This window comes from Haliotis rufescens, unplaced genomic scaffold (genome assembly GCF_023055435.1).
Source record: "Haliotis rufescens isolate VD_foot unplaced genomic scaffold, xgHalRufe1.0.p SCAF_7, whole genome shotgun sequence".
Classification (NCBI taxonomy): Eukaryota; Metazoa; Mollusca; class Gastropoda; order Lepetellida; family Haliotidae; genus Haliotis; species Haliotis rufescens.
This window is the reverse complement of record NW_025964361.1, coordinates 15,412,249-15,433,221: the sequence shown is the minus strand read 5'-3', so window position 1 is coordinate 15,433,221 and position 20,973 is coordinate 15,412,249. Positions and strand designations below refer to the sequence as shown.

General features: G+C 40.7%; 2 protein-coding genes across 2 annotated transcripts in view; one reads left to right on the top strand and one right to left on the bottom strand.

Annotated features, from left to right (window-relative positions):
* LOC124114992 overlaps positions 1-15,958 on the top strand; it is a 51,109-nt gene extending 35,151 nt beyond the window's left edge. The window contains exons 6-7 of the mRNA XM_046475762.2: positions 13,594-13,640; positions 15,820-15,958. The gene's annotated coding sequence lies outside the window, so the exon portion shown is untranslated. The remainder of the gene's footprint in view (positions 1-13,593; positions 13,641-15,819) is intronic.
* On the bottom strand, positions 13,893-19,992 carry LOC124115007. The gene is made up of 5 exons (XM_046475782.2): positions 18,643-19,992; positions 18,096-18,292; positions 16,396-16,478; positions 15,770-15,959; positions 13,893-14,829 (listed from the first exon to the last, which is right to left on the bottom strand). Exons 1-5 carry the CDS (start codon positions 18,938-18,940, stop codon positions 14,713-14,715), a joined length of 885 nt encoding a protein of 294 aa, XP_046331738.1. The 5' UTR covers positions 18,941-19,992; the 3' UTR covers positions 13,893-14,712.
* Between the last annotated feature and the right edge of the window lie 981 nt (positions 19,993-20,973).

Genomic DNA, 20,973 nt, shown 5'->3' with positions numbered 1-20,973 from the left:
TCTAACCCGGGTCTCTACGGGACTCGGAGTTCTGTTAATGTTTTGTCAGGAGTGTTTCACGCACATTTCGTATGGTACCGTACTGAATGTTTCTAAGGGACACATGGCCTGATATTATACATCTACAACACGTGACATGTCAAAAAACGTGACAATAACAAACTCAGTGTGACACCTCCATCAGGTATCTTCCAGCAGTAGACACAGCGATTCCGTGACCACATGCTTTATGCTGTTTGATGAGTCTTGGTTCAACATCTGTGTGTCTAAGACAGTAATAGCCAGACACGTACACGCATACTTTGCCATGACGTCAATGTGTTGATGGAAACAGCGTTAACACGATTGACCTTGTCTGAAATGTTTGCCCTTTATTAATTTAAGAATAATTTCAAGTGTAAATGAAGGCGTAGGAAAGTGCTAATCGGTGTTGATAATATGATGATCCTTCATGAGTAATCATGACAAGTTAATAAAATATATAATTACACACATACGCACATCTATATATTGATATATTGCTCAACATTGCATTACTATGTGCAGTTGTTTATGCGTGTAAGTGATACATACATCACTTGGTGGTAAGCAGAACTGCATACACCGCAGCCAGACGACTCTTGCTCAGAAGTTGTTTGATCAAGGTATGACCAAGTTTTATGGTAGACATGTGGAGGACAGTTCCATTTTTCCACTTTTTGATAATGATTCATACACAAATGCTCTTAATATAGTCGGAATCGTACAATATACGTACACTACTTTCACCAGGGATTTCTTAGGAATATGGAAATGGTTTTGTCGCTTTTATTGTGAATTGTAATTGGTCATTCTCTATCTCTAATTTTACATTTTGGGACAGATTTGGATCAGTTTTAGATTTATTTGTATTCTATTTTGAGAGTCATTACAACGGCTATTGTGAACGTTTCGGTAAACATACATATCTGTTACATCCATGTCAGAGGGACCTTGCATACACGAAGCTAAACACACATGCACAGAAGCTACGCAGTTAACAAAACAACTTCAAAGGACGTCATTGTCCTAGTATTTGTCAAGCACAGTGTTTAATGTCTCTACTTTGTGATGGCATGCCGGGGTTAGTATCTAATATGTAGCGTCTATACTTGCATGTCAAAGTCAGACATACGTAGTTTCTGTAGAAGTCTCACCATCAACCTCACCAGGAGGAATATACAGCGGACTGGGATCTTCGTTCGTGGTAAAAACACTCACCCACGCCTTGAAGCAACAGTAACATAAACATGAGATGTGGCCTTCAGTTACAGCGATATACATAATCTGAAGACTGAAGTTGTAACGTAGTTGTCATAGAGACAGTGTCTATCGATACGCCGAACTACAATATAACTTCAGGCTCGGGGCGATGAGGTATTCATGTGGTGAAAGGCGGTCACTTGTCATGCGGAACACGGTCTCGGGTCCATACTGGAGTAATAACGATGCTCTCCAACATTCATCATTCACGAGGAAGGAAAGTTTACATATAGAAACGAATCAACAATTACTATTCATGGGTGACTAATTTTTCCGTAAGCTAATTGTAATTGGACACCAGGATGTGGATAGTTGGTGTCACTACAGAAGGCTGATCCAGCACCAATGCGTGTATTGGGGGTTGGGGCTTTGGGGGTGGGGGAAAGGAAGGTGTGCAGTTATCATGACGGACAATCTAACTATACTGAACCGCAAAAGAAACGTCGCCATGGATAGATATATGAGAAACCTTATTTGTCCACACACTGCAAACATACTTTGAGACATATTAAAAAGATGAAACTTGGCAAAACTGACGCAGTTCAGTTGCAGTTGTCGGCCTTGGTCGGACGCCATTCAGCCATCTTTGAATCTCGTCCCACAGGTGCTCAATGGGATTTAAATCGGGACTGACGCCGGGACCACTGCATGGTTCTGATGCCATTCTGCTGGAGGAACTCTCTTGTTGCTCTCGGAGTAGGCACGGGCGTTATCATGCTGAAACTCGTGGTTGCGGCGACGTGCCAAATGAGGTCTGGCGTGTGGTCTCAAGACTTGATCAATGTACTGAGTTGCTGTGACACCATTGCCCCTCCCTGGACCGATGTTCTGGGAGACCACAGGGCCAACCCTCTGTGCAAGACCAATTCCACCCCACACCATGGTGCTCGGACCACCCCACGTGTCTCTCTCAACAACACAAGCATCCGAATAACGTTTCCCAACGGCGTCGCAAGACTCTCTCTCTGCCACCTGCTGTTGAGATACAGTAACGACTCTCGTCTGAGAAGAGAACTCTTCTCCACTGCTGGCGGCGCCAATGCTGGTGCTGTGTTGCCCATTGCAGACGGTCCCGGCGATGACGTGGTGTCAGAATGGGCCCTCGGTGTGGCCTGTGACAGTAGAGGTGTCTGCTCGTCAATCGTCAACGCACGATGTCCGCACTAATGTATCGCTGGTGTGTCCCAATGGTATGTCGTGCAGTTTCCGCAGCAGTCACAAAGCGACCTTGAAGATGCTGTCGCACAATCTGACGATCCTGACGTCGGGTGGTGACCCTTGGTTTCCACAACGTGGTCGGTCATCTGTAGTATTGGTGATCTGGTACCGTTGCTGGAGCCTGTATATGGTCCTTACGTGGGCTTGAAATGCATTGGCTACTTGCCAGGCGGTTTATCGAGTTTGCAATCGTCCAAGGGCTTGGTGTCGCTGATTTCTGGTCAATCTTGGCATGTGGTAGCAACTCAATAACGAATGCATGTTATCCGATGTGGGTGGATTTTTATAGGCCAAGAAATGGGTGAACGCATGTGCATTTCAATTTGCACGGAACTCGGGTTACCATGCTTCGGTGAACGTGCTTGGGGTTACCATGGCCGTTTCCGTGATGCGTTTGGGCGATCGGTTTTATTGTCATCTGCTTTGTTTTTGTATCATCAGATTTCATTTTTCCGGACTAGGTAATGTTAAATTTTTGAAACTTTTCATGCAATGTTACTTGGGGTGACGTTTCTTTTGCAGTCCAGTATATTATAAACAACTTGTCCCTCTTCACATTAAACATTAGTGTTTTCCAATATTCGATTAGCAAATCTCCCTTCTTTCAATGCACACATCGTGGTGAAAGTGCAACAGGAAAAAACAGACATGTTTCACGCGCTCTCCTCCCATTCTCTTTCTGACGTACGTTTGCATGGCCCCAGAACAGACACAAGATCTTATCGAAAAGATTTTCCCGAAAAATCATTCCCCCCAGAAAATAAAAAATGTTTACAGTAGCTGTAAAGTAGGTAGTCTCCAACAGTTAATCTGCAAAAACGTACAGCAACGTTTTGCCGAAAGGGTTTCTCTGCATGTGTGTTAGAAGAATGACATTGCCTTCCAACAAGTCTAGGTTTTATGTTTTTCGCTACAAACCACATCTGCACGTTTAAGGGCGTTTGAATAAATGATGTGATAGTCTTTTCAATGTTTTTCTGACTTTTTGTAGCCAACGATTAGGGGTGTCAGTGAATTACAGTTGTATAACAACTTGGCCTAATTTTTTAAGCTTAACTGCCAATGGCTTTACAAACATTTTTTTACCATAAGGAACTCAGTGAGATGAGTGACGGACTACAGTGTGTGGAAGTCTTGTGGTGTGTAGCAAGTTTCGCTATCCCATGACAAGTCATCTAAAAACTCCCATCCATATGTATCTCAAACCCTTTTTTTAAAGAAAAAGTGTCTCAATAGAGTTATTCAGTTTTCTCTTTCTGATACAGCAAACATTTTCATCAGTGCTTTGTAAGATACATTGATAAATCTGTCTGTGTGACTATTTAATATTTTCAACCAATGTGTTAGGACTCTCCCAAGTCTGGATACTACCAATGGGTACAGCCCCAATTCCCCGGCGTGGATAACGTAACATGTAACAGACGTGTCATGGACCATCATCATAAATAGACACACTCTGCGGCTTTAGCTTCTCTAAATCTCCAAACCTCACATTCGCACCATACAAAAAGAACAATCTTAGCTTTTAAACAATTGTAAGTGAGTGAGTGAGTGAGTTGGGTCGATAGTGGCGTGGAAAAGTGGACTTACTGCTTGGTTGACTTCAGAGGATAAACACGATACGTGGGCTTGTGGCCGCTGTTGCTGGTACATGTACATGCTCCATCAACGCACATTGTGAGGCCCGTCTCCTGTTTCAAGAATCTTAAGTGCATCAGGTGATAACACTGAAGAACTAGAATCTTCGTTGATTGGTTAATTGTATGATTAGTTTTTACACCACCTTTTATTCTCTCCGTGGGGAGGTAACTCTGATCGGTATAGCATCACCACCATCGGTAAAGGTCAACAGGATTATTACCCCCAGACCGTTCCCTAAATTACTAATACAATAGCCATCAGAACAAAGTTACATCAATTCTAACTAAACTACGCTAGTAACATAACCAGTCCACGTGAGAATGTGAACGGCCACATGTTCAGCAATAAGGCGATATGTCGTCACGTGCGCAGCTGACTCGTATAATGATCGTCAGAGACCATACGTGTCTCTTGCACAGGTCCGCGACGTAAATTGCGTTTTTGCAAATAAATCATATCAGTGCATCAAACGCATCTGAGCCCCTGGACCCCCTTTCTAGATCTGCGCATGCCACAAGAGGTCTATGACAAATGAGTATTTTCGCTATTGAAACAGATCGTTTGCCTGTACTGAACACGCCTGTCTGAACAACGGCGCGCTCTCTGAGCATCAAGTTGTTTGAACCATTCACATTCTTAAACTCACTTGTAAACCGCAGAAAGACAAACCTTTGATTGCTTATTCGTCTGTTAAAATAATTTCATTCACAAATGATGGAGAGCGATCGGTCTCAGGAAGGTTTTAAGCATTGTGACAACTGACTTCTTTGAGGGGCAGTGAGAAGTTGGAGTACTAAGTAAGAATAAGATATATGGATGGACAACTCCTTTATTAAACATAACAGGCTACTCCATTGTAACTACATTCTCATCTATTCAACTGTATAAACACTGCCTCCTACCTGTATATATTCTTGTCAACCATACTCTGTACCTCACTTGTTGATAACAGTGTTAGAACCTACACCGAAACGTCACTCCTAATTGTAATAAAGAAGTTGTTCATCCATATATCTTATCCTTACTTAATTGTTACAACTGTATCGTACGTTTCATGTACATCGATACGGAGACCAGGCCGTGAAGCTCTGTGCCGGTGTGGGTACTGTCAACTGTCGTGAGATCATCTCGGACACAACAACATGTCTTCCTCAGGTCAAGACCTATGTGAGTTTATGTTCGGCGCATAAACGTTATATATAACTGAGTTTAGTTTAATAGCTCAATAATGCTATTGTTTCTATTAGATATGTACAAATGTACACAAGGGAGTGTTAATAGTATATTCAATATATTTTACTTTTAGATAAAACCAATGTGCTGCTAAATGCAACAATGTTTCTTTCACTTGATGATTTAGTGAACAGCACTGTATATTTCTTTTACGAGCGGTTCACTCACTTTGTTTTCGTTAGAGTCACCGTGACATTGAGTGTCGAGTTTTACATCTTTCAGTTTTAATTTATAGTTTAAATTGTTGCTTATATTCTTTGATGTCTAAGCTAAAACCTTTAACATGAAAGAGGTATTAGGTGTAGCGAAATAACGAACACAATTGCTGTCCTAAAGGACAACGTGCCAATGTTATTCTTGATCCAAGACACGCACAGTATCCTTGAGGAAGAACTTTTTTGGAGATCCAGGTGGAAAAATGAGATTTTATTTTCTCATGGCGAAAGTGACAGCTGTGGAGTCGCCATGTAATCAATAAATCTGCAATACACATATCAGACAAGGAGACAGAAACGGGAGAACGTTTAATGTACCTCAAGTGCCAAGTATATAACACGTTGTATCAGATAATGATTCTGTACACCCCAAACCTGTTTGATGAAAGAGATAACTTCTTGTCGTAAGCTTACAACTTTAATTGAAGCCATAACCACACTCAGTTGGGCTGAACACGGGGAACGAAGAAACATATTTCTTTTATGGACTAGATAACGGTAGACGATGTGAGAAAGTGATTTCAAAATTACAACAGCTGGAAACTGGCGTTTCCCAAACCTTTAAAACTTAAGTAATGCACGAAAGTGAAGTTTTTTAATACATCTCTTTTAATCATAACTTAACAAAACAGATACTCAAATTCTCTAATTTTTTAGATATTTTGAGATAAACGAGCTAAGTATATGACATATAAGAAACTAAGTTATTTAGAGCTTTAAGACATATGAAATGCAACAAAGGTTTTGGCAAATAGATAGAAAGCTGTTCTTCCAAATTTGATAGACGAGTCTCAGACTGGCTTCATGAAGGGACGGGTTATTAATGGAAATATCACATTAGTTTCTCATCTGATTGACGCCTGTGAAGAAAAAAGCTACATTTTAGTATTATACTCTGACAATGCTTTCAATTCCGTAGAATATAAATTTATCCTAAATTCATGTGTAGTAAATGGTAAAAATCTCTCGTCTAAAATATGAAACAAGCGGTATATGTTTTCCAAACGAAAGTGTCATAGTAATCAAAAGGAAATTTTAAAGGTTATTTGGAATAGGTAGAATAGATTAACAAAGCATTGAAATTAGTTTGGCTGGCAAGATATTTAAGAAATGATAGCTGTTCACTTATAATGCATCAGTTTGACGCCGTCGGTTCCCTTCCGTTCCAGCCCCATTGTTACTATTACAATTCAAAACTTCCGACACAAATTCCAAAATTCTAAACAGACATCTGGGATATATAGAACAGTGTCAATATGAAAAAAGAAAATGATCTTTGTAATGATGTATGTGTGTGTGTGTGTGTGTGTGTGTGTGTGTGTGTGTGTGTGTGTGTGTGTGTGAATGTGTGTAAATTCGGTGTTATTTGACATCAGGTGCACGTTGTTTTCTAACGCCTAATAAGCTATTGTCTTAAACATTGAGTACAGTTAATATCATTTGTCATACCAAGAAGTGGTGAGTTTCGAAAAACCCTCGCCATATAACCTCACTTGCAGTAAGTAGCATCGCCGCAAAAAGAAAGTATTTAGATCTAGCTCCCCTTCCCGAAACACAGGAGGTAGGTGTTGTATCGTTCATACCATGTAGCTCGTGTCTTGAAGTCGTCGCCTTGCTGTCACGTCATTTATTTCAACATTAATATTTTTCGCATTCATGTTTAATGTTAAAACCTTCTTGTCACATTCCGTGATGTCATGTAAACGTGGCGTTCAGTGATGTGGTTAATGATGGGATGTACTTCTTTGGGGCTGCGTATATCTTGCAGGATGTGCGTGGTGTTTTCCCCGTCATCCCCGAACATCTCCAACAACCTAATTACTAAGTATTCAACACGTAGCTATCTCTATCACTTGGCAGTTTGTCAAGGTAGAATGGAGAAATGTGTGTACGTTTTGAGGTCTCGTTAATCAGATTTTTACGATGGTACAATTGGATATTAATCACATATAGACACCACTGGCTATACAATATGATGCAGCGGGAGCGACGGCAAGCTTTAGGTTGGAAGCATCAGACATTCTTGGTGTGATTTCAGCTGAGCTAAATAAGACGAATGCATCCACTGGAACATCCGTTAAACTGTCAGGCAAGTTGAACGCTTGACACTGTTTGTTATTACGCAGACTTAACCGTGTTGACATTTTCAGCGGATGCACTCTGTGACCTTTAAATGGTATGGGTATGATATTAAATCGGATCGCGTTCATGTGCAGTGTGTTGAGATCAGCAACCCTGCAGAGTCCTTCGCTTGGATGAAGACGGCTGCCCTGAAAAGTGAAACAGAAGGCTTTCTGTTTGCTAATAATAATATATACATTCTTTGGAATAGGCCCGTATACAGCCTCAGGCGTACCAGGCCAATATATCTGACCTTGTTCTTTTTGATAAATCCAATGAAATCATTTATATTATTGAATTTTCTGTCCCATTTTTACATTAATGTGATTGACAAGATTCAGGAAAAACAGGGCAAATATGGAGACCTCGATTTAAGTGTCGCGCTTGCATACCAAGTACCAAGTTGTCCGACTCCCCATCGTTTCGGTTTGGTACCTCCCAATCTGTTGACTGACATTGGGAGAGTACCCGGGTTTGCTACCAGGAATACAGCCCTTCTGACAATCTGGGTAATGCAGAAGGCTGCAGTCCTCGGTGGGTTTGACTAGGTAGCGCTCCCTTTGGGGGAATACCCATTCGCTGTTGGGTTGCGTGTAGCGAGGGCAAGGGCCTTGAGCCTAACCAAACTGACTGTTCCAGGATCACACAAACTCTCTTTGCTGCATTTCGTATTTTAATCTGTAAGCTGCGATATCGGGCTCCAATGGCACTCTTTTTACTGTATTATCAAGGCCCTTACTTCTTTAGAACTTTGTCAGTTTCAAAGTGTTGAGTATTTCAGAGTTTGATTTTGTCACTTGTGGTTTCGAAAAACAGATGCTGACTACATTAGAACTAAGGCGAGAGATATTATGGTTGTAACTTACTTTTGAATTGATTCTTAATACTTCCTGTTTTGATTAAGTACCGGTATCGAAATATAGGCTGCCTGCCTATCATTTTTCAACCGAAAGTTCAATAACTGTAGCCCAGTTTATTGCAAACCTTATACTTCTGGCTTTACGTATACCACTTCCTGTTTCGGAAACATAAGAACCTTATAAGAACCCACCCCTAAAACACAATCAGCAAGATTACAAATTCAGCGCTGTGGGTGAAATAGGTACACAGATAATGATAATGGTACTGTAGTATGCCCCACTATATCCTCAGCCTTACATGAAAATCAACACACGGGGAGTAACTGCATATAGATATATATACTTCCGTCAACAGAAACGTCAAATTGGCTGTTGTTTCCCGATTATGATACGCCATTAGCGTATTTACGAACTCATTTTGTTTCCGTTAACTGTGTAGAAAATCATATCTCCCACCAATGCCGTTTCTTTTATTCGGTATTTCACTCATGAGGGGGCGGTCGGGTAGCCTAGTTGGTTAAAGCGTTCGCTCGTCACACCGAAGACCCGGGTTCGATTCACGACATGGATACAATGTGTGAAGCCCATTTCGGGTGTCCCCCGCCGTGATATTGCTGGAATATTGTTAAAAGCGGCGTAAAATCAAACTTACTCACTCACACTCACTTATAAGATTCAATTTTAATAACTTAGTGTAAATAAAAGCGACAAAACCCTTCCATATTCATAAGAAATCTCTGTGAAAAACAGAGTCGATTATACAATTCCGACTATATCATAAACATTTGTTAATGGATCACTTTGAAATAGTGATGATACCAGGTGTTCAGGAAAAACATGAGCGTATCCTGTCCTACCGATGTCACAAACACATGCAAAGGCAAGTCGATTGTTCACCTTAACAACACGGAAACATATTGTACAAGTCAAAATAGGGAATTGCATCGGACATCGTTATTGTCACTGATGCGTCAAATTTGGAATTGTCCTTCACATGTCTACAAGAAGACTCTTTGAAAGCTTCATTGAGGCCTTGAATGTCTTGATCAAACGGCTTCTGAATAAGAGTTATATGATGCTCTTTGGAATCTTGGTAGAAAGAAAAAATGGTTATAACCAATACATACAATTATGCGTTGTCTTCAGATAAAAACTTACGAAGAGGTCGGGTTGCTCTTGCTTATATTCCAATTAGTTATACACCCATTAGTTAGACAGCTTAAAACAACACAAGTTATGGTTGAGTGAACAGCAACTCAACTGACTGTTATCTCAGGGGGATAAAGGGCTAATCTAGCTCATAAAGGTTAAATTATGTATTTTGATGTTATACAATGACATTTTCAATGAAGGTTGATTCTGTTAGGATTTAAATTAGGAGTTAATATGGAATTAGGTCTTCTCGGTATAATTGCAGAGATTATGCTGATGAAAAAGTTTACGAAATAAGTTCGTATTGCAATACAGTGGGGAGCAGTTGTTATGTCTAGGCCCCATCAATTCTTTTGTAGTTGACTCATCATAATTTAAACATCGACCCAGTTCAAATCAATATAATACGTCAACGCCAGATAATAGCAAGTCTCCATTCCCACCGAAACAGATTCTATTTGACGTAAAAGGCAAACTAGCGGTGAAAAACAACAACACAACACGTGTGTCATCGTACAAACCTATGTTATATATCATCCTTCCTGTAAACATAGCTATGCAATACGGCCACTTGGCACACCTGATGATCTCTTGTTCTCAACGGAGTTGCCTAATGCCCATAGAGGTTCAGTGGTTTCTGAAACCCACGCATTCTGGATCGGGCTGATTATATGTCAGTGACTCATGTGAATCTCCTTGGTCGCTTGTCACAATGATTTTAATTATTCAAGTTCAGATCTAATCGATGTTGATGTTCGCAGCTGACACTGCAGTAATGTAAGGGATGTCTTTTATGTCCTGTGCTACTACACTAGTTAAACAATCAGTCAATCAGGCCTTGTGTAGAAAAACACATTTTTTTATGCCAATTGATTGACAAGTTTTGGTTAAACTGCAGAAGAAAGTCGATGGGTTCGAGTCGGAATTTTATCAATCTATGTACATGACATTTCAGTACTTACAAATATGATATCATTTTGGATACCATACCCCTTCAAAAATAACGACTGATTAATATTGATGTTCGTATGGCTATCTTTCTAAATACTTAGATTACTAAGCTGAATATCAAACTTACAGTTTGTTCATGGTGGCGCATTCGTCGCCAGCTCAGACAATAGAAATAGCACACGGTCTGATCTGCTCAGACAATAGAAATAGCACACGGTCTGATCTGCTCAGACAACCAATATGGCGCATGGTCTGATCTGCTCAGACAACCAATATGGCACACGGTCTGATCTGCTCAGACAACAGAAATTGCACACTGTCTGATCAGGCAACCATTATGGCACACGGTCTGATCTGCTCAGACAACAGAAATTGCACACTGTCTGATCAGGCAACCAATATGGCACACGTTCTGATCTGCTTAGACAGAAATTGCACACTCTCTGATCAGGAAACCAATATGGCACACGGTCTGTCTAGTTCTGACAACCAATATGCCAAATAGGCTGCCTCACTAGGACAACCAATCTGTCACACGGTCTGCCTCACTAGGACAACCAATATGTCACATGGTCTGCCTAACTAGGACAACCAATCTGTCACACGGTCTCCCCAGCCAGGGCAACCAATATTAGTATGTCACATGGTCTGCCTCTCTAGGACAAACAATATGTCAAACGGCCTGCCTAGTTCTGACAACAAGTATGGTGCATGGTCTGCCTAGCTAGGACAACCAATATGTCACATGGTCTGCCTAGCTCGGGCAACCAATATGTCACATGGCCTGCCCAGGTAGGAAAACCAATATTTGAAATGGTGTGTCTTGCTACGTGAACCAGTATGTCAAACGGTCTGCCTCGTTCTGACAACCAGTATGTCACATGGTCTGCCTGACTAGGACAACCAATATGTCACATGGTCTGCCTAGCTAGGACAATCAATATGTCACACGGTCTGCCTAGGTAGGACAACCAATATGTCACATGGTCTGCCTGACTAGGACAACCAATATGTCACACGGTCTGCCTAGCTAGGACAACCAATATGTCACATGGTTTGCCTAGTTAGGACAACCAATATGTCACATGGTCTGCCTAGTTAGGACAACCAATATGTCACACGGCCTACCACGCTAGGACAACCAATATGTCAACTGTCTGCCTAACTAGGACAAACACTATGTCAAACGGCCTGCCTAGTTCTGACAACAAGTATGTTACATGGTCTACCTAGCTAGGACAACCAATGTGTCACACGGTCTGCCTACCCAGGACGACCAATATGTCACATGGTCTGCCTAACTAGGACAACCAATATGTCACACGGTCTGCCTAGCTAGGACAACCAATATGTCACATGGTCTGCCTAACTAGGACAACCAATATGTCACACGGTCTGTCAAACTAGGACAACCAATCTGTCACATGGTCTGCAGTGCTAGGACAACCAATATGTCACATGGTCTGCCAAACTAGGACGACCAATATGTCAAACGGTCTGCCTAGTAAGGACAATCAATATGTCACATGGTCTGTCAAGCTAGGAAAACCAATATGTCACATGGGCTACCACGCTAGGACAACCAGTATGTCAAACGGTCTGCAGAGCTAGGGCAACCAATATGTCACACGGTCTGCCTAGCTAGGAAACCGATACTAGTATGTCACATGGTCTGCCTCGCTTTGATAACCAATATGTCACACAAACTGTCACATGGTCTGCCAAACTAGGACGACCAATATGTCAAACGGTCTGCCTAGTAAGGACAATCAATATGTCACATGGTCTGTCAAGCTAGGAAAACCAATATGTCACATGGGCTACCACGCCAGGACAACCAGTATGTCAAACGGTCTGCAGAGCTAGGGCAACCAATATGTCACACGGTTTGCCTAGCTAGGAAACCGATACTAGTATGTCACATGGTCTGCCTCGCTTTGATAACCAATATCTCACATGGTCTGTCAAACTAGGACAACCAATATGTCACATGGTCTGCAGAGCTAGGACAACCAGTATGTCACATGGTCTGACTAACTTTGACAACCACTATGTCACACGGACAGCGTCGCTAGAACAAAACAATCTGTCACATGGTTTGTCTAGCTCAGACAAATATGTCAAACTGTCTGCCTAATTCGGACAACCAGTATGTCACATGGTCTGCCTAGCTAGGACAACCAATATTTCACACGGTCTGCCTAACTAGGGCAACCCATATCTCACACGGTCTGCCTAACTAGGGCAACCCATATCTCACACGGTCTGCCTAGGTAGGACAACCAATATGTCCAAGGGACGCAACTCTGCACAGCGAATCGCGGCGCCTTAGACGACTGGGCCACCCGTGCCCCCTATCACATGGTGTGTCTGGCTAGGACAAAAAATATGTCAAACGGTCTGCTTTGTTCTGACAACCACTATGTCACGTAGTCTGCCTAGCTAGGACAACCCATATGTCAAATAGTCTGCCTAACTAGGACAACCAATAAGTCACAAGGTCTGTCTAGCTCGGACAACCAATATGTCACACGATCTGCCCAGCTAGAACAACCAATATGTCACACGATCTGCCCAGCTAGAACAACCAATATGTCACATGGTCTGCCAAGCTAGGAAAACTAATACTAATGTGTCACATGGTCTGGAAATAAATCCTCTGTAACTTCCCAATATATATCAGGTGTATCAGTATTAAATATACAAAAGATAACAGTGTCCAGATATTCGCGCTTGTCAAAACTCCACACAAGACATTTCGCCGTTCAACGGCTCTTCAGGTGTAATGGAAACTTTGCTATTGCTATCATGTACGTGACCGTCGTGGATGTACTTTCGAAGTGAAAATACATGCGGAGTGGAGTAAAACGCGTTTGAATTCCGATAATAGTTATTTTTAAATGAAACTTTTTTTATTTCAGCTTTTTGACGAATGACATGCATTTATCAGTGGCAGTAAAGAATTTAAGTAAGTACTTTTCGTGACTAGTAATAAATTGTTATTACAATATTGATATGCTGATGCCTGTCGCATTGTAATTGACTTCAGATGACATAATTCATTACAATCTTACTTCTAACACATTCTCAGTAAGAATATGATGAAAGACAGAACAAAAGCAGAAAGCAACAAAACTGATATATTCATATCAATATACGTTCAATAAAAAGACAGCAACTGCATACGTAAAGTAAAGTATTTTATTGTAAGACTTCGACATCTTTAACACAGGATGGTGATATAATCAAACCAACATGACACAACAAACATAGGCATACCCGTACAAGCCATCTAATACATAGTGACGTATAATATAATCAAACCAACATGACACAACAAACATAGGCATACCTGTACAAGCCATCTAATACATAGTGACGTTTAATATAATCAAACCAACATGACACAACAAACATAGGCATACCTGTACAAGCCATCTAATACATAGTGACGTATAATATAATCAAACCAACATGACGCAGCACACATGGGCATACCTGTATAAGCCATCTGAGATATTTAATATCGTTTTCACTGGAATGACATATGCAGTTTTTAGTAGCCAGATTGTGTTTGTCACTCATTCTAGTGAAGAGGGCAGTTGCACACCTGCCACATCAGCCCTTTGTTTCACACGTCACAGGAACAGCACATTAACATGTTGAAGGCAAAATAGAGATCACTTCCACAAATAAAGGGGGAATCATATGAAACGATTAAATTAATTCTTATACTAACACACACAAAACCCAAAACACACCACACATCATAAACATAATCTTTATACACTATATTTAACTTAAAATTTGCAGGTATCAAAATCTCTACTTAAATCAAAGAAAAGAAGACTATCTTGTAAGATTAGATAATTTTGTCACTGCCCCACCCACAGAGATGGGAAATACACGTACGTTTATTTTCAATACGTTTGGTCGAAATCATTTAAAGAAGTAAATTATCATATTTTTTACATCTCTATGTATTTAATAAAATGTGCCCGACGAGCGTAACATACCATGTTACAGCATACTTTCATCAGTCATTGATACATATGGATTTCCTTCAGTTCAATGCCATTCATAAATCTTAGCTTGTCTATGGACTCAACTGGCACCACGTGGACGTATGTGAAAACCACCTTACCACCCACAGATAACTGAAACGGAAACAGATAATGCTCTTGGTACACATCGGTATCATTTGTAGTTTGGTTGCAACAAATATATTCAAATTTTGTCTAGATTTAAGATTTAAAGGTCTAACTGATCAGAAACAACGTTTTCCGTTTGTATTCCGGCTAGGGAATTGCCAGGCGAGAGAAATACTAGGGGTTTCCACAGGACGTTTGGAAGTAGTCCGTCACTGTTTCTGTCATTTCAAGAAAACAGTCTTGTGAATAACGTATGGACGTCAAGAGGTGTCGTTCATACACTTGTGAACGTCAGTTTCGCGGCCATGTGATCGGCCTCTCGTCCAATGGAAAAGTCGTATGCTCGTATTAAATTCACACACGCGTGTGTGTGTGTGTGTTTGCGTATATGTGTGCGTGCGTGCGTGTGTGCGTGTGTGCGTATGTGCGTGTGTGGTACTAGTCCGGGCTAATGCCTGTTTAATAGTGCTATCCCTCTGAGATACCATGCCGCAGTTTAACAAGAATACCCCACACAGACACAGCATACTGTCTCCGAGCCGCCCCGTCATTGTTATAGCCCCTTAATGCCGAGCGCCAGGCGGGTAACTGTTAATACCTTCGTCTTTTGGTATGACGTGGTCGGGGATCGAACCCCGGACCTTCCGCTTTACGGTCGGACGCTCTACCACCAGACCACTGGAAGCGGGTCACAATAAAAGAGTATATTGATGTAACAGCTGAAGCCAATGTCCCCAAACTCTACGGGCAGACGCTCTATTCACTAGACCACGGAGGCAGTCAGAAAAACAAGTTTTAAATAAAGCGTTGTAAATACAGCACAAGGGACAACATCACTATCACGTGTCATGAATATATTAGACCATAAAATGGAATGCACGGAGCTTAACATAACACATTCTCTATACCGGTAATTATAAAGTTATGTACTGTAGAAAACTCTTACCGTGAACTCGGTGCTGGATATCTTCACATTGCATTTAAATTCTTTTGCAGGTTTGTAGAACTCCGACGTCGAGAGGCTGATGAGGCCTTCTTTATTGCCGCTTACAATGGACGCCCGATCCAGGATGCCGTCTTCACTCGCCATCAGGTAGAGCGCAACGTCGCTCCCAGCGCCTATTTCCATCTGTAACCTAGAACACGGGAACTTTATATCACTGAAAGTGGTCAGGTAGTAAAGTTATTCCTTCCCACAACGTCAACACACAACTCGACTTTTGATTTGAAATGTCAAGGCGTTATCTCACAAATTCCACAGATCAAGGTTGTGAAGTGGTAGCATCCTGAACGTGTGTCTTGTTATAGATTGCCTGTTACATGTGCTCTTATAACAACACTGGTCACGTGTGGCACAATTTTACATCAGATCAGCATCGTTAAGGTCGTGTAATGATTTTCACTAGCAACTGTACAGGTAGTAGTTACGCTCACACTACTAATTGTGGCAGTGGGTCATTTATGTGAACATTCAAACGTGTATCTGATCCTGCCACATTCTATCTATATATAAACTGCTGTGTAGCAAACAACATGTTGTTGAGGCAATATGTGTTATGTTTGGTTACTTACTCTTTTCCAAACGAACGGCCAATGATGTCAATCGCTGTCCCAGCCTTGGTAGTGAAGGGGATTGCTTCACTGAATGGCACTGTCTGAAATACATGCTCATATTTACATCACGTGATATTATGTGATGCACTGTGCTGGGTGTGCACGCAGAGAGGAACATTTATGCCAATTCGAAATAAAAAAATGGTACGGCGAGCACATTGGATGGTACCTTTTCAGTAAATGGCAAATATCAGCAATGGTTCAGTTATCTCGGATGTGAATGAGATAGTTTCATATTTGGAACGCTTCGCAAGATAATCTTGTCAAATAATCACCCGATTTAGAGTCGCATCCTTAATTTCAACTCTATCAGGTTGAGAGGTGAAAAAAAACCTCCTGTTTCGTACAATAAATCCTAAAATTATGTTTCAATTGTTCTGACTGGTCTTATTTTGAAAACCATCGTTTTCATTCTTTAATGCATTACACAGTATCTTTGTCCACTACTTTGTAGAGCTCCTAGCTACTCATTATCATTCATTGGCCGGTAAATTAAATGAAAAAAACTTCTCACAAGCGTTTTGGATAACAGACGGTATTTATACGGGTTTATTTAGATTTGAACTGTTGAAAAGGCCATTTTAGAAGCGACCAAAGCGGTGTTAGAAGAGGCGGTTATAGCATCAGAGGAAAGGGCCAAATTGTACTGTATTGAGAAATCAGCAACTAATATCTGCAAATAATATCCTGAATTTAAGTGAATCAGTGAATAGTAAGTATGATTTGTAAGTTGAAAGAATAATCTATTTTTGTTTAAAGTTTTTATAAATATCGATTAGCATATTACTACAGTAAAAATGTATGTGAATAAGTAAATTTAAAGAAAAAAATGATTGTATAAACGGATTAAGATAACCCGAACATCATTGTAAGTTGTTAGTGCAAATGTAATTGAAAGGAGAGATCGTCGACACCACTAGATCCACAGAGGATTAACTCAAACTGATAGTAAATGAATGACCCATGAGAAGACAACTTTCTGTATGAGGACTCTCCTTTATGATTTCCAACCAATTCTATACGGGGAATCCTTATTTGAAATACTCGTATTAGAAAAGCTATTCGAACAAGTTGGCACTAGGCCCCTATCAGTGAAAGATCGTTCCTTGTAATGTCATAACGGTAACGCCTCAAAATGTAAACAACTATGTAAACACTATATCGGTTCACCCCAGTACGTGATACATATTCACATTGGCAGTTTAGTCCTGCACCATGACCGTGGAATAAATTTATTTTATTAAAAAAATATAATATTATCTAGAAACGCATACAAAAGCAAGTCTAGCCAGCCCTAGCTAGCTTTATTCCACAGCATAGGGATTTTTTATTTTATTTTTAGAGTCGAGAAGGATATTGTGTGATATAAGATTTCAGAGACTAAATGTTAGTCTAATTGGCAGTTATATACTTACTGTTCACTGATGAAATTTCATTCAAATTGGTCGCCAATTTGGTTCTACTCACTGCCTGTTTTCTCAGTAGGGCACGCTTTTTTTATTCTTGCCTGAAGCATTGGCCCTTTTCTCTCACTCTGTAGCCGTTGTCTCTAACTTCGTCTTGACGCTTTCTACAATGGCCAATTTCCTTGGACCGTTTCAGAATATTTTTTACCTGACATTTTACCTGAAGGGAAATATATAGTTTGAGTGACGTACCGGGTGCGACCAGCGCGTCAAAGCACATGACCCCATCTGCGGCCAAAACCCGTCAGCGTCACATTTGACGGTTTCAGATGTTCCAATAAAGATGGCGTCGCTTTCACATGACACACGTGCAACCATGACACTGCCCTCAGATGAGACGCCTGTTGTCCCGCTGGGTATAATATATTTTGCAAGTTGAGGGCAAAAAGCTGCAATGAAAGGCAATACATTTCACCTCTCAGGCCACAAGCCAAACGTTGGGCGAAGATTCACAAATTTGGTATTCCATTTGAAAAGACGCAAATGTTTACTTACATCTTGACGTTCATTCTCACTGAAGTGAGGCTGGCCCAGGTTGTTTTAAATAAGTAATGTAGGATTTTATTGAGACACTGATCCACTACTTTGATTTTGAGCACTGTCTTCTTAGCACCTTGTAAAACCAAATAGGTCATCGCCCAATTCCAGTTTAGATATTCTTCCCAATTTAATACATGACGTAAGTGAATTACCGTGAAAGCGGCGTTATATCATCTCATGGGTTTCTACTTCAACTTACGTTTACGGTACGTGTAGCCAGGAGCTGCTTCCAGAGACGACTCTGAAGGCTTGAACATGGTGGAGTGAAGCCTGCAGTTGCCCTCAGCCTCGTTGTAGAAGAAGGACAGGCAACCTGTAGCCTGCACACACTTGATGCCACACTCCTCATCAGTAGTGATACCACTCAGCGTCCACTGAGCTGCACTATTACTTATTTTGTCCACTATGACGTTGTCGACAATAAACTCTACTTTTAAACAAGCATTGCAACATTGTATTGCGCTGTATGCAAGCACGAGAAGATGGTACACCGTCATACTTACTGGAGATCTGTGTAAAATGTGTCATTGCTGTACGCCTCTGAATGACTTACATTCCGGACCAAGGTAGAAATCATGTTGTCTATCGATGTTCAGGCTAGGATTCAAGTTTCCCATGTCGGGACAAAGGGGAAAGTTAACTTTCGTCGTTCGTGTATTGATCAAGATATTAACGATTCACCATTAATGTGATCAATAATTCCTGCTTCCTGACTGAACCGTTAGCGTTATGGAATCATCTTTAGCTTATGATATTGATGGCCATATTACTGAGAAAAAACCCTTTGAAAGGAGATCTTATTCAAAGCTGGTGAAAAAAGCCGAAAATTTGGAGAGCTGCGGTCCATAGCTGTGCCTGTAATTGTGTGATTGATTCCAAGATTCTTAATTTGTTTATCTGAATCACACCCGCGCTGTCTGGGTTCACATCAAAGACCTCCAACATTAGGCTGTCACGAATTGATAAATTGGAATAGTGTTTCAACCACATATACAATGTTTGCGTTTGATGCTATCAATATAATGCGGCATATATTGCTGAAATTTTCTACCACTTACACTTTGCAGGTAATACGTTAAAACAAATATTACTGACACGCAAACACGAACCCAAAGAATACAATTAGGTATATTAGATATTCTACCATGAATTTGGAAATTACTCGATTCGGATTGGTCAATCAGAGGCTATTAAGTCACGATAAACCCCTTCTGATTGAAACAGCCGATTTGACGGCCGCATCACCGCGGAAGCTTATATTCATAAAATAGTACCTTTTTTCAGTCATCGTCGGTAGGCATATTTAAATAAGTATATCTGCAATTATAGATTACACAATGCACAGTTGCAGTTACTACAATATTTAAACGATGTGTGGCAATACATCTCGTGTAGAAAACACCATTTACTAATCTACAAAGAGTATTATTTTAAGTTTTAGGGACAACAGAGTGCTTGGAATTTTCTATATACGACTGAAATGTCATTGGTTTTGCTTGTTGTGCGATATGGCGTCATAATGGTGACGTGCGGTGGAGAAGGAAAGATTTGCAAAGCTTGCTTAGTTTTCTGTAGGGGTGCCCCCATCATGTTAGATTTCAAAGTTGCCGTGCACATATGCTTTCAAAGCCTGTCACATGTCCAAGTGAAGTATTACGGTATAAACAAACTGCCTGAACATACAGCGCCATATTTTGCTTAATGGCTGTTGTCGGTAAGTCCGCTATTCAGATCGACAACCCACTCAAGTCAATGGGTACCATTTCACAAAGCAGTCGTAAGTCTTACGTGCTTGTAAAACTGGCGTCACTTGGAAATACTGAACCAGGGGCGTTTCACAATTCTAGTGTAATATTACGTCGGTGTAAAATTGGCGTAAACTCTACGAGCGTGTAAATTTACGACTGCTTTGAGAAACGATACCCTGGACTCAAACCATGCCGCTTCACTCAAAGTATTTGTTAACACCAAAGAGTTCGCGTTTTTTTAGTCATGGTAGAATGGAGATAAATATACTGTGTTTTCAAAGTTGAGCTAGATTACCTGTAGATTTAACCATGTTTAACTCACAAATACACTGGTTCATTTGTTGAAATTTGAACCAGTAAAACCTATTCATAATGTTTACCATAAACTCGTACATGAGTAATTCTTTTGTTTCTGGTACAAATTACATGTATGATAGCTACAACTGAAGCCAGACGCCGCTGTTGGTCTTTGACGCAATGAGTGTATTGCAAACATGCCTTAAGGCATACAAAGAGAACTTTATAACGTTACACTCATTCATAATCACATGATCTAAGAGTATTTTGGTTGTGAATATGTAAGTATGGATGTATTCCCTCTCGCTAAAGGTTATGATAATCGACATGGGGTAATCAATCAAGCTTTGCATGAACAGAGGTGTCAGCTAGGAGCAGTGACATTCACATATTCAAATGAAGCGATGATAGTGTGCCATCTCATTCGTCACATCTAACCTTCGTATTACGTAAATCAGTCTTGATCGGTCATTTGATGAGGGTCC